The sequence below is a fragment of the Diadema antillarum genome, unplaced genomic scaffold (assembly GCF_040938485.1).
Source record: "Diadema antillarum isolate AM-2024a unplaced genomic scaffold, OU_Dant_1.0 scf00000167, whole genome shotgun sequence".
In the NCBI taxonomy this organism is placed as follows: Eukaryota; Metazoa; Echinodermata; class Echinoidea; order Diadematoida; family Diadematidae; genus Diadema; species Diadema antillarum.
The window spans coordinates 2,406,111-2,423,161 of NW_027271056.1; the positions used below are offsets into that span (position 1 = coordinate 2,406,111).

Sequence of the window (17,051 nt, forward strand, 5' to 3'; positions counted from 1 at the left end):
ATTTGAACGGTTATATTGTGCCGAATTTACGTCATGTATGTTCATTTCGAACAGATTATGGAGTGAAATTTCAAGCTACACACACATACACTCCCATACACACACACACACACACACACACACACACACACACACACACACACACACACACATATGATGACCCATAACAATGCAGAGTCGCAAAATGCATGCGTCGTTGGTCATAATTATATCGGAGTTATGGACCTTACCTTTTTTGAAGCAGGATAAAATCACAATGATTGTTGAAGCAAAACTCCACTAACTTTGAAAACAGAGTTCATGATTCAAAGAGTGACGGAATAAGAAATTCTTATTAGTTGTAATAAGACATACATTTAGATTGTATCATCACGGTTGATAGCTCAACATCTTTCCCCACAATGTCACATTTTGTGTGTTTACTGTATGTCAATCTCACGGACGTTTGTATAGCAATCCCTGGGAGACAACGTTATACCCCTACTCTCTTTCTGTGCAAGAAACAAAATAATTACTATTCCTACCGTCAAATCAGCATATTCAAGTTTCCATTAGGAATACCTAATACATGTAATATGAAGCTATTTCTTACACTTGTATAACCGTAATACCCGGCCCTATTCTTCTTGGTATCTGTTGTTGTTCAGTTTGCAAAGTTAATCAAAAAGAAATTCATCCACGTCACTTTCTCTGATTGATGCAGACAGAAAGTTCTTTTGCGCGTCATAACGGTTGTATTACAGTTAGTCTTTATATTTGTATGTTCATTGTAAAAACATGTTCACCTGATTAAACAACGACAACAAATGCCAGCATGAACATGAGCAGCGTTCATGAAGACTTCATGAAACGTTGTACTCTTACATAACAAGTAAACCTACAATGTATTTTCAGAATGCGATTAGATTATCTTTGCGTGAAGCTGATACTTAAGGTCACCGCTTTCTTAGGATCATTAGGAGTTGGTCTGTTCCTCACCTCAAAATCACAGAAGTCGACACGCTAGATTAAGCAGCATTCTGGATCTTCGTAGACCAGTTAGTTTCAGACCATTTGCTGGTAAACGAACCGCGTCGGGACCGGGCATGCTAGACGTAATACGATTTCCCCCCTCCTGACATGTCTCCGAAGCAAACACCGTGGCCCAAACTCCTCCGCCGTTTGTTCCATAATAATGCGCTCCTGGTTGGAACAATGACACGAAATGGTACATCTCAGTATGCTTTGGATGTTATTTTAGTCGAACATTCAACCACAGAAGATCCGAACAGTGAATGTTATGTGTTTTCTCCGTTTCATCACCCTGGGTGTTTTGTTGGTGTTGTTTTCATTTCTTCTTGTTGTTTATGAAGCGATCGATCGGGGCATTGCCGTGGTTTCACTTGGAATAAGCCCCGTACAACTTAACACAAAGCAGGAATAAATTCGGTTCTTAGTCCATGATTCTGCTCTTCACAGAAGTAATGTACATTTTATCCGGTTTTCTGATTTATCTGGAACGCAGTCACGTCCAGAACCGAGTAGTGCTCTCATAGTGAGTCTTGTTACTATTACGAACACTTTTGTATGCCTAAAGCTATCTCAACTTTACGCAGGCATAATTATTGTATTTTACGTCAATCACTTGGAAGCAATAAGAGATAAAGATAAGATGACGGATACATTTGATCGTATATCTTAAGCCAGAGATTGGCGATAAAATCATACCATGTCACGACGGCTGTCGGAAGGTGGATTCAGGTTGTTGGTATCCTTTCTATTTCTCGACGCTCCACTGTTTGTGATTCACATATTCATGTGCACCTTCTCCGCTCCATTTCGAGAAGAACTTATCAGAGAAAAGTATTATTCTACTGAATCAGGTCTACCGATGGCGCGTTATAGACTTCTTGAGGTGCTATGGTTCTTTTTTTTCTTAGATCAGACATTCCTTAACGCCAAATATTAATAAATGTATAGCTCTAGCAATTTCTCTTAATTCACTTTCTTAATATAGTTGAGGATAAAATCCGAACCAAGCCCGAGCATTTTGTTCATTTTAAGACTCTTTTTTTTTAAAGTAACGAATAACAAAATTCATATGATCCTTCAAATCGGTTTCCGAACTATCTTGTCGCATACGATTATTGACTCGAACACAAAATCAGCCTTCGATAAAATATTCTTTAAATGCTTTATCCCTTAAATGTTAAAGTGATTTCAATCATGGGACAAGGTCTTTTATTACTTCAGACACGTAAGTGCGATGGCCATTCATTTAGTCATGTTTATTTTAGAATTCAGACATATAAAACATAACGAAACATATCACTTCGGCATCAACAACATAATATCTGGCCAGAAGAATCTGTAGGTATTGCATTATCCATGATCTTACATCTCCGGGCTTAAATACATTCCAAATTGAATTATATTATCTGGTGAGGCATAATCTTCTTTGCGGTATGTAAGTGCAATTTTATCGTATTTCATAATCTAAGATGTAATCTATTTTGTGGTATACTGTAGCCTGAAAGAAATATAATCTCTCAAAATTACATATTTTCATGCAAGCTTGGTTGTTGTTGTTTATTGTGTGCCTGTAATCTTCTCTCATTTATATCGTAATTATTCATGTCAATCCTTATTAGATCAATTCGCCTGCGTGACTGTTTCTTGTCTGTTGTTCTGGACCCCATTTCATAAAAGATGTTAGGATCGCATCTCTTGCTGGAATGGCAATTTCACATAGCAACAGCCAATCACGAAGCTGGATTCTTGTCGTTACCATGTCAATTGTTATTGCTGCAAGAGTTGCTATCATGTCAACTTTTTATGATATGGGGCCCTGGTCTTTCAAAATGCACTTTTACACCCAAAACAGACGCACACACTTACACACACACACACACACACACACACACACAAACACAAACAAGCAAACATTACTGCTGCATCTCCCATTCATCTCTCATTATTTGATTCGGTACTTATGATACCAGTAGGTGTTTGATAAACTATCAAATTGCATTCCAAATGATGTATGGCACATTAATATTCAAAATTCATCTTTTTCTTGCAACCACGGTACACGTATCCATGTGCAGTCAACATAATAAACTTAAAACTCAAATCATACAATTTGATGTGTAAATTGTTCACACAGGCATTGTAATATTTTGGTTACAATAAATACAATTTTTATATTCATATCACTACCTTCAATATTCGAAACCCTGCAATCTGTAAATGTATACATTAAATCGCATAAACATAGTGTAACGTGACGTTAATATCGAATTCACAGATTTTTTTTCTTTCAGTCTAGATTACATAGATGTTATCAGAATGTAAAGGGTTTTTTTTGAGAGAGAGAGTTCATTTAAAGTAAACAAAGTCTGATGAAGGTGAAATCTGTACACATACTCAAAATATGATTAGTGCCATATATATATATATATATATATATATATACATATATATATATATATATATATATATATAATATGCATATACATATAACGAGTTTGATCTAAAAAATGAGTTAACTGTTAACCGCATTCTTGCTAAGTTGAGATATCTGCGATTAAAGCTGCTAAAAACAAAGAAGATGATAAGAAGATATCTTAATCATAACTTCAAGAATATTTCGTGTTCATGTTGTAAATGAGGAATCACTGGAAAATTTGCATTTTGCTTTATCCGATTATGGACTTATTTTGAAACGTTTAAAAGATGGCACTTAGTCCACTTTGCGATTAAACTCTTCATAATATGAACAGAAAGAGAATGAGAAGACAATACAGTGTGCAATGAATTAATTTTATGGTCAATAGCATTCAGAAGACACAGACCTTCTTTTTGTTGAGATCTCTGTTATTGCTCAAGAATATTCCATATTTTGTCTATTTGCGTGATTTTGACATTTGCAACACTTTTTTTTTCTGAATAACTTCCGCGTTTGGGAGCGAGAAATTCAAAATACTGTAGTGACAAAATCAAACGAGCTTCTCTGCTCATGGAAATTTATGAAATGTACACATTTTCACCTAAATCAAAGTAAGTAATTTGTCTATTTGCGTGATTTTGACATTTGCAACATTTTTTTTTTCTGAATAACTTCCGCGTTTGGGAGCGAGAAATTCAAAATACTGTAGTGACAAAATCAAACGAGCTTCTCTGCTCATGGACATTTATGAAATGTACACATTTTCACCTAAAATCAAAGTAAGCCTTGAGCAACGTCTAGGCAGCTAAGAACGCCTATGGTTTCAGAAACACGGTCCATCTCGCAAGTACCTTTTGAGAGGAAAAAAAAAAGAAGAAAAAAAGTTGACTCATTCTGTGTCCCTAGCGTGGGGTCAAACACATGCTTGAAAGAAAACTGTAAAGTGTAGGGTACTAGCATTTCATTGCTTTGTCCGTTCTTACTTCTTCAAAATTAAATAAAGACATGCTTGATGTCTACATATATAAACATTGTACGTGGCTTGAATGAATTCATCACGATTTAAGTACCGTGGTAGCTAAACTTTAACCGCTGTGATATCTGTATAGCAAAAAATGCTGCTGTGATATTTATGAACATTTGTTTGAAAATGTCGTCTTGTGGTGGTTTGAGATTACACGTTCACTGGAAATATTGTTGAATTACAACTTGTCAGGGATGCTCACTGGAACCAGCAAAGGAACGCTGCAGATATTAGATTTTAATGGGTAACTGGTCCACGGCGGTAATGTCACGCGGGTTCATCTGGTCGTCGGCCAATTAGAGACGCGCTTGCAAAACGGGTTAAGAAAGCGTTTGTAAGTCGGCGGCTGCTGAACCAATCACACAGTTCGATCTATCGCCTTGCCGAGAGGTGACGCCGTAACTGAACTGAATCGGAAAGTCTACTCGGGAGATTTCACAACGTTGTGTTGTTGTTTCCCGGGCCCTGTATCCTTTTCAGTAGGCCTGACAGAGTCAACAAAAAGCAACGTGCTACACCAGAAGTAACGGCGAGTTTGTTTCTCAAAGACGTGCTCACGGAACTTAATGTGTGTGTAGCTTTTGAAGATGATTCCTGACTGACCCACTTATTCAGTCTCAATATAAGTCCATGAACGAATGGTTTCATCTGTAGTTTACACTCGTAATCACGCTAGGTATAGAAACAGGCCCCCTGGCATATTTTTTTCCCAAACTCTTCTCTGCAGTGGACTGCAGATATCATTGATCGGACAAGCTTGACTCTTTTGTGACACATTTCCCCTGAGTCGAGAAGCCAGCAGAAACATTTTCATCAGCGGACGTGAAGTGAGAATTAGCTGGCCATGCAACCTGCTGGTGTAGCATCAGCTTTTTCCATCGCGTCGCTTACAGCGAGTCTCTCTCACCACCATCCCCAGCCCTACCCGCATCCGGCAGCCGTCACCACCTCTGCCATGATGTGCGCAGCGGGCTATCCACCAGCGGCGCTGCCGTTGCCGTACGCCAACGCCACATCGTGCTCATCCGCCACTTACGGGGGATCCCTTGCCTTGCCATCGGCCGGCACGACTTGTGCGGGACGCAGCGGAGTCGACGTATCCGAGATGTCGATGGTAGCGGCCGCCGGAACCCAGTGTGCAATGAGCAACGCAGCGGGGAGCGCTGGCGGGGGATCAATTCAGTTTGCCGCTTCACATCACCATCCCGAATCGTACTCGCGACAGGGCATTGGGGACAGCGCGGAAGTGAGCCGAAATCTCTCACTTATACCCAACTCTCGGCACGGTCTGATGGGAGTAGCAGACCTTAATATACCTCGATGGAGCGCCTACAACGTTGGCCTGGAGCCGGGAACAAACAGTGCAATTTCTTCCAGGATCTCAAACGGACATGGGCTGGACGCAATCCCCACGAGTCTGGGTAGTGGAGGCGGCGGAGTAGGAGGTGGCGGAGCGGGAGGAGGGAGCAGTCGAGATTACGCAGAAGCGCTCAACTCGCCACCGGCAAGTTATAGCCCAACAGGTATGTAGGTGAAACACAGACATTCATTTCACGGAATTAATGGCACATAATGATTGTGGCAGAAATGTGATCACTACAATTCAAAAGTTGTTATGACCTCTTTATCTGCAGCACCCTTAAATTCGCTGATATTCTGTTGTGTTTTAAGTCGAACTGCAGTCATGAATGAAATACTGTGTACAGTGAGGTGTCCTGAAACTTGTTCATAGATATTCTTTTTTTCTTGTTTGCATGTGTGTTTCCATCAAACTCATAAACGGCACAAAAGGCAATGCATCCTCTCATAAATATATGCAACACAAACAGTAGTTTCCCTGAATAGTGTTGCACTCACTGAAATAGAAGAAGAAGTAAAAACCGATGACAGCGTTATACTATTAGTCACCGTTGTCTTGGCTTTCGCACAAAACTCTTTCCATCAGACACATTTTCTTCCATAAGCAAGGCTGAATTTTCTTCCCGTTAACATCTGAAATATTCACTCTCAATTTTTTTTCAGTGTATCACACACATAGTGCTTTGTAAAACGTCAACCATAATCGCTAAAATCCTGTCGATATAGTATAACCGTGTATCTACGATATCGTCTGCAAAACGGCGCGACGCCCAGACAGTCAGTTGTTATGGGCGACTTGTCGGGAGGGGAAAAAATGAATCCTCTGACTAACAACCAAGACGTTGTGTAAATCATGTTTGCATAATATTCTCTTTAGTGAGATGACCTCATGCTATGAGTGTGTGAGCTTTTTCTTGATGTCCTCTGCGTATATCAGTCCTCACATGTCCCAGTTTTGTATGGCAAACAAAACAAAGAGATCTCTAGCGGACTTTCTGAGCAAAATGTCGCCGTCATTTTTCTTTTCTTCTCCAAAATAACTTCCATGTCTAAACAAAAAAAAAAAAAAAACAACAACAACAACGTAGACGTTATAGATGGCGCAATTACTTTCATCGCTTAAACCATGTGATTTCAGAAGACCGTATTCATGGTATATCACAGTGATAGTTATGATTCTTTCTACAGTATACGGGAAGTAATGTAGCCAAGTGTAGGCAGGCGATTCCTCAGTTGCGCAATGCCTATATCTCCACCTCCTACTCGATACATCTATATAGTGTTTGTAAAGTTCGATAGCTGAGAGAATTTGGTAGCAATACTCACGTGGCATCTTCGTCATCCTTCTTAATTTGGTTTGAAAAATGTTGAAGACAAATCTCGAAGAGACAGCGGAGTAATCTCAAGAAGCTCTTGTACAGACGATGGCTACCTCCACAATGCCTTCTCGTGCATTGCACTCCGACCTGACCACGTGACGCAGTTTCTCATACAGCGTCTTATATCATTGTGTCTTTGTATGCTCGCATCACACACGGCATGGTTGCAGATTTAGTGTTCCATGGGGATCGTTAAACACGAAGACTTTTCTCCAGACACATTATGGTGAATTCAAGCAGAGAGAAAATGGAAAAACGTAAAGGGGAAAAAATGAATGTATGCTTCGATGTGACGCAATAAGCGGAATGCATCTAAGGCAACAGGGGATAAAACGTATAAACAGTATAAGAACCTTATCACGACACGAGTAACCATGTCACTGACCTTTAAACTTACAGGAATCATCGCTTTCACAGTCAGAATTTCTTCAATTGGAATCAGTGCACAGTTTACCTCATCTCATTCATATTAAGAATTATTAAGTAAAAAGTAGGTAATGTAATCCCGACAGCATAAGTCAAGTAGGCCTACGTAATCTAGACTGTTGCATTATTTGAAACTTAGTGGCTCTGTGCTCATCACAGTCTCATAACTTCAATGATACATCTTCAGCGAATGCAAGATTACAACATAAAAAGCATTTATACCTTGCTATACATACACACACACACACACGTGATATGGAAAGATAGCCACTCAAATTGCTCCAAATTGTCATATCTCAGCTAAAATGACTTACGCCTTTTTATGTCCCCTCTTCCGATGCTTCCTAGCATATTCAGTTGAGCGATGATGATCTAGTTTGCTTAAGACCAACTGTTTTGTAAATATTGCGGTTTAATGGTCCAAAACAGCTGCTGACACAGAAATGTCGTCATGCAGTTTAGCTTTCACAAACAGGACACCGTCACGTGCTGTTTGTCTTTCGAGGTATATATAGAACTTGATAGAGAATATAGCATTCTGTTGTCAAATGTCTACAGATTACTGTAATTTACTTTGAGAAGAGTTATCTTATCCTTTTAGGTTTCTAAGACAATAGATAGTACTGAGAATGACAGTAGTTTACTACGTGCCTAAATATTAGAGAAAGTACTGATTAGAAGCGTTGTAATTCAAATTTATATTACCAATTTAAAATTGAAACGAACGATATACAGGCAAGCAGTGCTCGATTCAAATGTACAAATGATCTGTCAAGGTCATCTATAAATAACCGCCTCAGTGATATCTTAAACATCGTTGATGGAGATGAGAAGTTCACGAACACCGTAAAAAGTTCAGAAAAGGCTTCCCTCTTCGTAATGACCCCTGCTGAAGAACACCATGGATATTCTGATAGCTCTGCTTCAAAGGTCAAGGTGTAAGGTCTCGTTCAAAGCCCTCAGCTCAGGAAATACCGTGTAATGAATCTCGACCAATTCACCATCATGGCTAAGGTAGCATTCTTTTTCGTAAATTGTTTTTTTTTTGCAGTCATATAAAGATATACTTACAAAATAAAAACGCCTGAATGATCATTTTCTGTCACTATTGCTCCTCATGATGTGACTCGTCCATTGTGTTTGTTTGTTTGTTTGCTTGTTTGTTTTTTCGGTTTTTTTTCTTTGACAAGACGATACGAACAATTGTATAATTTCATATGAAATCGGTTTGGTTCGATGGAAGTCGATTACATTTGGTTCCTTCATGAACTGATAAATGAGCACGAAATATGAAATGATTATCATCTCGGTATAGCATAACTAAAGTTTTGTTGAGGAATCAAACAACTCATATAATCGAAAAACAACAACAACAAACTAACAAACAAAAACAAAACAAGCAAAACAAAGCAGTCTGCAGAAGATAATATGCAACATTATAGACGGTCGATGATGCATTTAGTGCTATCGTTATCATAATCAGGATGCATTTTTTTCCTTTATCAAATATCCATATTAATTGTGATACATTATATGCATATTTTGTGTTTCTGTGTTGCATAATCATAGGTCGCAATCTACTTCAAGGCAGAACATGAATTAAAGAATCATCGAATCTAACGTTTACTCTCAAATTGCGTCTGTTCGTACGACATGTCTCTTAACCATCAGATTATTAAACCACAGTCACAAAATCATATTTTTCTGTATTTTTTATGACTTTTGTAATGGACTTGGGTTTTGTTAGGATGTAAATCTTGGAAGGAGTATAACAGGAATTCCCATGCCTTGCCGAGTATAGAAGTGGGAAGAAGTAAACAATGACAGATTCATCCAATGCAAGTATGTTCACTGTAATGTTCTATGTAAATTTCATGTTGTAAGTTCAATTTATTGAGCAGCCCACATCTCTACAAGCTTGTATTTTACGTGGATCTCTTTTGCAATAATTAACAACAACTATTTTGAAAAAAAAAATAGTTTCATATATGTATGTTTATAGATTGTTGTAGTACATTGTTCGTTTGTTTTCCTTGAAATTGTATCTCGAAAACAAAAAATGTGATATTGGAAATGAAGTTTGATTTGAATTGAATTGAATGCTTGTAATAACATGACTATGTTGTGCCTTATAGAGAAAGCTCAAGCTGTGGAGATAGAATAATGGTCACAGTTCAAAAATGTAAGAAACAAAATACAACATTTTTCAGCTACTGGTTCTTTTTTAGGTTGCGTCCTAATGTTTTCTTTGAATGTATTGACTTATTGAAAACACTTCTAAAATAATGTACAAATCTCCGACATAGTAGACAGCGAAAAATGGCAGAGCCAGATTTTTCGTTTCTTCTTGATTGCCCGTAGGCTGGAAAAGGCGGGAATTCACAACTCACTGTAGGATGTGTGAATTATACAGCCAGTCAGTGACAAAGAGAAGTAGGAGGAAGGGGGGGGGGGGGGTGGGCAGTAGAGTGACTTAGTCTACTGTTTTAACGTCATATCTGAATCCTTCCTTTTTTTCTCTCTCTCTCTTCTTTGTGTATACCCATTATGGTAGCATGAAGGAGATCAGTAAAACTATAGAGCATTTTTTAATTTTTTTTTTCAAAAACTAAAAGCAGTGATTACTGATTTGAGAAAAAGAAAGAAATAGGAAGTCCAGTAAATTCCTCTCTCATGCAAAGTAACGTTTGTCATGATGCTGAATTAACATCATTTTAAAAACATATCATTTGTTGCTATTTTTGCTATGGATTCTATCATGTATACACACTGATGACTAAATTCGTGAAATCAGTAAACTTTGTGGTGCAGAAAATAAAGGGAGAAAATATGAGCGATGGTAAGAAAAAAAAAAGAAAATGAAGGAGAACGAAAAAGAAGGCAGATAGTGATATATCGTAAGGGAAGTAAAACAGATACACTAGTATTTGAAAGAACAAAACGTCAGATAGATAATAGAAAGATAGATAGATATGGGTAGATAGGTAGATAGAGAGAGAGTGAAAGAGAGAGAAGAACGAAAGGAAAGAAAGAAAAAAAAAAAGAAAGAAAGAAAGAAGGGGAGAGAGAGAGAGAGAGAGGGGGGGGGGTAGTATTGTATCGAGGAGACATGAGACAGTATGGCCGTGTCAGCCGAGCTCATCCTGGCGTTTTCCGCACGGGTGTGGGACAAGGGGACAGCGGGAAGAATTCTGCCCGGGTTTTGGCCGTATTCTCTCCACTCGAAGTGTGCCCTGAAAGGCGATATCGCCTTGCAATAAATCAATTCCATTTGCAGGGCACAAATATACATTTACAACATACAATCGTTTCATCTCCCCCCATCCCCCCCCCCTCCTTTTTTTCCTCAGAAGTGCCTCGTATCATTGCTTCTCTCTAATCATACAGATTTGTTAACTTTAGCTAATAGTGTTTGCGGTGGGAAATCGAGCATACACTGTAAATTTGTACTCCAACAGCAATTTATCGTTGTTTACACCTGTGGCATGCATGTCCTATGCCTGGGTTAAACCAAACACATTGTGAATGCGTAACCAACAACAAAAATACAGTACCCTGGCGGGGAAAAAGTGTATTTGATCGTAGTAAAGTGGTCTGTGAAATGAATCGAAACTTATTTGAGTTTGTCTAGGATTTTGACAATTTGCTTATTATTGGAAGTTTGTATGTGTCCCGATGAGAATTATCGTGCTTTTTTCTCATTTTTCGGTATACTTTTTTTTTCCTGGATCGCTTCTTACTGGCTCGGATCGAGACAAGTATTGCATTCATGTCATCGAGGCAGGCCAGACAGAGTTGATATTGAGAACATTACGTTCAAGTTGCTCTGTCCATGTTAGCCTGCAGGATCCGGACGTATGAGTCATGCGCCGAGTATTCCGAGCCAATCATACGAAATGAACTCTAATATCTTGCTTGTTCTGGCCAATCATCCGTGGTCTTTGTTTTTGTTTTTGTTTTGTTTTTGAGGACCAGGAAGAATGATACAAGTCGGCCCACTTTACAGAGAAGAGTAAACTTGTTTTTATAATCGCTCATCAAAACGGAAATTTACCAAAATCAGAAAAACATTTCACTAGAGTGAGGAGAACCTCGATTTTCTCTTTTTTAAAATTAGTTTTCAGCAAAAGAAAAAAAAACGGAGGCAACTTGTGTTCTTCCAAGTTGTGGCAACAGGTTGGAATGCGTCTATAGAATGTGACAGTTCTCGCGCACTTTCTCGCGTTCCTGAGGCATTGGTAAAACGGATCGCCCTCGTAGCTCGTTCGTTATTTTTTGAAAGCGCCGCGCCCAAATTTGCCAAAGAAGATGGATCTGTTTGAAGTGTTCGAGGTCAATGATGTCCGTATTAGGCCAAGAAGCGACGAAATCGAGTTTTAAACCTCGCGGAGAAAACGAATGCGTTCTGACATGTCGTTCAAAGAGAAAGAAGAAGAAATCGCCCGCCCTGCGTAAATTGAGGGGAGGGATGAATCTTCATCGAACGAGAATTCGCGATTTTTCTTACCCTTTATCAACTGAAGTGAACTTTATTGTTTCTCGCCATACCAAGAACACGAGCCTCGCTCTGCATCAAATTTAAGTCATAGAACTTGTCGAAATGTGTCGATGTCTGTCTTGTCGTCGGTGACATGTTGGTGGTAAAGACAGACGACTGCCGCCGATTAGTGGCACTATGTGGCAATTCAGACGTTTTATTCCACATCAATGGGCTCCGCGGGAAAACCATCAAACAAAGCTAAACGCGAGAACCGAATCTCTTCAAACTCCATCATGAGGGTGTTCGTCTGAAAAACACACAGTCGTTGATGTCATTTCTCCACCACCGACAGAATTGGCCCGACGCAATAAACCGCAATTTCTGCGCTCATTCTGCTTTGTTTTGTGTGTTTCCTTTTTTATTTTCGAGGCTTTGTGATTTGTGGCGCTCTCTTGCGCTGCTGACGAGAAGTGGCACGCTGAATCACGAGTGGTGGAGGGCTGCTCGCTTCGGCAGAGCGTCGACGCGGCGAGAATTCTTCGCCGTCGGTTTAGGACACAACACACGGGTGACTGGAGGGCATTTTGTGCCTTGGCCTGAGCCAAAATTTCTGTGAGGCTCTTGAGTCATGCGCTTCAGCGATCAACACTTGTAATTCCTCAAACGGAAGTAAAGAAATCTCTGTTGTTGTTTTTTTTTGTTCTGTTGCCGTTGTTGTTTGCAAATGATTATTTTTCATATAAAAAGTTTTCTCGAAGGAGCAACACTTCAATGAATAAACTAAGCATAAAAAGTTGATCTCAACCACGAGCTATACAAGGGAAGCATAATTGCTTCGTCGGTGAAAAAGAAAAATTAGTAGATCTTTGTTTCAATCTCGCACAGTATAATATAAAATGACCCTTAATCAATTCACAGCACACAAATGTTATCCACTGCGTGTAAAGAAAAATTCGCTCTTATCAGTAGACCTTGAGGTCCACTCGGTCGGCACGCCTTTAAACTATCGTCTTTCTTTGACGCGTGCTACTGTGACGAGCGTTATTTGCACACTTGCAAATTATGCGAAGTAGAAATGAAATATGCTCTTTGTTTATTAGTGACTTTTTTTTCTGCCTCCCCGTTTGCTTTTGGCACGGTTGATACGTTTCCGTCAACAGACGTGTACGAGATGGCTTTCATGTTAAGCCTGCGTGCGTTGAAATGGATAAAGCCTGCATGTCTTTGCTAAATACCAGTTTTAATTGATATATTTTATAAGGATTTGAAGATATGTACTCTTAGAAGAAACATTTATGGAATGCGTAAAGGCGTATACTGCCACGCATTTTACAAACGTAACATCGACATCATGTGAATGTCAACAATACTTTACATCTATACAACTATCTACGTTGAACGCTTAGGCAGAATATAATGATACAATATAGCGTTGTAATATCGTTGTATTCTTCTTCTTTTATATTTCTGGATTTTATTGATCAGAACGAAAACATTGTTCTTTTTCATAAATCATATGACATATACATTTTTGACATCACGAAACAAACATTTTAATAGCATTCAATGATAGTAAACTTACCAGGCGTCTGATCCTTTTTTTGACTATACTCTTTTGTATTCTTCTTGATAGCAGACAGGCTTCAGCTGTCTGGTTAGAGAATAGAAGGGGGAGGGGGAGGGGGAGGGTAGAGGGTGCAAGACTGTATGACTGGTGGTCATCACACAGCCGAACAAGAACGCATGATCATATGTCTTCCTCGTCCAACATACCTTTTTTTATATCCAGAGTCCCTCTCCTGGTGTTCTCTTTGCTCTATCGTCTCACGTCCATCCGTTCTTCCTTAGCCTTTCTTTGTTTCAATGTGGCTATATAGCGCCCTTACACTCATCGAGACTACGCGTTAAGTGGACGCATGATGATTATCGTAGGCTATTACACTGCGCCAACATAAAAAAGAGAACAATAATTGATCTTATTAACTTGTTCCATTGAAGCCATTATTGGGAGCCTAAGCCAGAGCTATTAAAAGGAGCGTAATCGCATGTTGGGGACTCGAGTCTCGCAAAACGACGGTGCAGGGGGGAGAAGTTGTATACAATGGTTCACTAAGTGTAAGCAGGAAACACAAATGCAGTCCTAAAAGGAACGAAAAAACGTGTTTTTCTCTCTCTTCTCACCCTCTCTCTCATTTGTCGTCTCTAACGGAGTATGAGTTTCATGAATATTTTGGTCATAAAATAATCCGCTTATTGTTATAGAGCGTATCAACTATAATCGCTTTTGATGTTTATGTGCGCCCTGCTTGAATGTGGTGAGTGGCATGATCTTATTTATAGGGTACCAAAAGAGAGGTTAACGGCTTCCAGGGATAAGGCACTATAGTTACAGGTTTCTGGAATACGACATGAAATATGTAATGCAAACATTCATGCATCTTCAATTTGTGACGAGAATTCGTCTCTCCTTTCCTTCGCAGTGATTAGTAAACCGGGGCTAAAAATTGATATCTGCCACGGGGTGGTCTCTTTCGCTCTTGGTTTTCCCCCTCTCTCAGAAAAAAGCTTCAACGTTTGTCAACACTTCTCAAAGATCTTGGTTCCCTCATTAGTACATGGCTATCCTAAATGCCATTCTTTAAACCACCGTAATTTTTCCGAATGAAATCATACTTGTGTAAAGGGGAAACATATTGTGGTTGTCGATGTGTATCAACTGAGTGCGTGTGTGAGCCATGTTTGTGCTCTCTTGTGTGTGCTTGTGTGTAATCGTTAGAGTTGGTCTGTGAGGTTAACCATGCAGTTCATAATGGCAGGATAGATTCTTTAACGAATCATGCTTCAGTTTCATCGTAACTTACACAAAGAATTAAACAAAGGCTTTGGAAGTTTGAACATAATCATTAATACACTGACAGGGGCCTTGGCAGCTAACCCATATACCTAGTTATCATAGTTTACCTATAGTTATCAGTCTAGAGACCACTGAAAACTGACACAATAGGAATCACACAGTCGCAGTACATATCTTCATGGTGATTTATATTTACGGCGAACTCACATCTTCAATCATATTCTATATCAAATGCAAATTTACATTTATTTATTCGTTTTCAATGCCTCGATCGAACGAAATATGCTTCCCATAATACTGAAATATCTATTGTGTGTATCTTTGTTTGATTGTTCCATTGTAGAATCATTTGAGTCGAATCTGGAACGCATGGTTGTTGTTTGTTTTTTCAACAAAAGGTTAATAATCGTTCTATGTCTATAACAAGCGACTTATTCGTTGAAATATAACGTATAGCATGTGACTGACTAATTTCTGTATCAAAGAAAAAAAATCTTATAAAGCAATGTGAATCAATATTACACGAATATGAAGACTTGCTAAGATCTCTTTTTTTACAAAATCTGAAGACATGCGCACCAGTTTTTCCATTTGTTAAATTCAATTGAGATTTATTTCCATTCCATTCGTTCACAAAAACGTAAAAAACACAAAGTGTACATAATATTATGTATAATCATTATTTTATAATTTTCCAGGAAATACATCATAAACTATCATGAAGTATAATGAACTATACATACACAATTTCTTTAGATAAACAAGATAACAATGTAGGCCTACACTTGAAAGATTGACAAAAAAGTTAGTGGCCCACTTAAAAGCAGAGCTTGTAAGACGTGGGTCACTTGAGACATAATTTGTATTAAATATCATCCAGAATTAATTCATATATTACCAAAAAAGAATCATAATAATCCAAACCTATTTTCAAATACCAAAAAGTACAAATTACAATAAATTAATTAGGTAATTAATGTGTGTTGATTATTTACTAATTGAGACACATTTGGTAGTATAGCTGTTTGATAATCACACGCGAGGTACAAGCGAGAGGATACATTAAAAATGACACGCAAGTCCTATACCTCTGACCATGGAGCTCCATGCTCTGACTCATTCCAAAGGTTTGAATTATTTTTCATCGTATTTAAAGTACTGTGTACATGTTTCACCGCTTCCAGCCTCTCATCTCGTCTCTCCCATAGATGTCCCTGTCCTCCCCCCCCCCCCCCCCATCCCCCGCTCTCTCCCTCTTCTCCCGCTCCTCGTCGTCGCGATTCACTTGTTGAGATTCGAGAGATCAGCAGAGATTTGTATACGGGGAGCTTTGTAGATCCCGACCCGGCTCGCTCTGCTCTTGCGCACACTCCACAAACTGTGACAATGCTTTGGACGTTGGCGTGGGTCCACAGCTGCGCAAGGCGTGTCGAGTCATTTTATGAAAAGGGATGTTTTCGTTTCATTTCATGTTCATTTTCATCGCAAATGAAACATTTTGGTGTACTCTCCATTCGTAACTTTCCGATCGTCTTTTACAAGTTTCTTTATAGAGACGATTGCTCAGAAAATGACTTAAATTTTAAATTCTAAAATTCATAATAGATTACAAGCTCTCGACGTCTGGTTTCCAGCTAATCCAACATGTGTTCAGTTCTAAAACATTTCAAGGGTTATATTATATTCTTCTGCTCAACCCTTGTAGAGGGGATGTTAAAAGTACAGACTACACGTGTGATTTCTTCTGTTTTCTCAGAAATTTTGATTTATCGAACAATACAAATCACAGAGTATAATCATGGATTTTACTAAAATGTTAATTTCACCGTATTACCACCATTGTTGCAGGACAATCACAAAAGTTATGATGGCTAATGATACTAGTAATGTCGTATTTTCATGATCTAATCGTGTTTTTTTTTCAATGGTTTTCCTGGTTAAAAAGAGGAAGGATTTGTATCCATAAATAGAATTACAATAAGACAATTGCACACACAATTGCACACACAACACCCAACATCCAATTTAAATATGTAAAAGTCACGTGTTCTAGTCCATTTGATAACATGTCGATGATAATGTATGAAATATCGAGCTTATCT

At 38.7% G+C, this 17,051-nt stretch overlaps 2 protein-coding genes across 2 annotated transcripts in view; both read left to right on the plus strand.

Moving 5' to 3' along the window:
• Positions 1 to 5,295: 5,295 nt before the first annotated feature.
• Positions 5,296 to 5,982, plus strand: LOC139722603 (uncharacterized). Its single transcript, XM_071633905.1, has one exon. It carries the CDS (start codon positions 5,296 to 5,298, stop codon positions 5,980 to 5,982), a length of 687 nt encoding a protein of 228 aa, XP_071490006.1.
• A 4,752-nt stretch (positions 5,983 to 10,734) lies between these two features.
• The window catches only part of LOC139722604 (uncharacterized), a 39,299-nt gene continuing 32,982 nt past the window's right edge, over positions 10,735 to 17,051 (plus strand). Inside the window, exon 1 of the mRNA XM_071633906.1 lies at positions 10,735 to 10,843. Within this exon, the coding sequence (XP_071490007.1) occupies positions 10,735 to 10,843 (109 nt within the window). The remainder of the gene's footprint in view (positions 10,844 to 17,051) is intronic.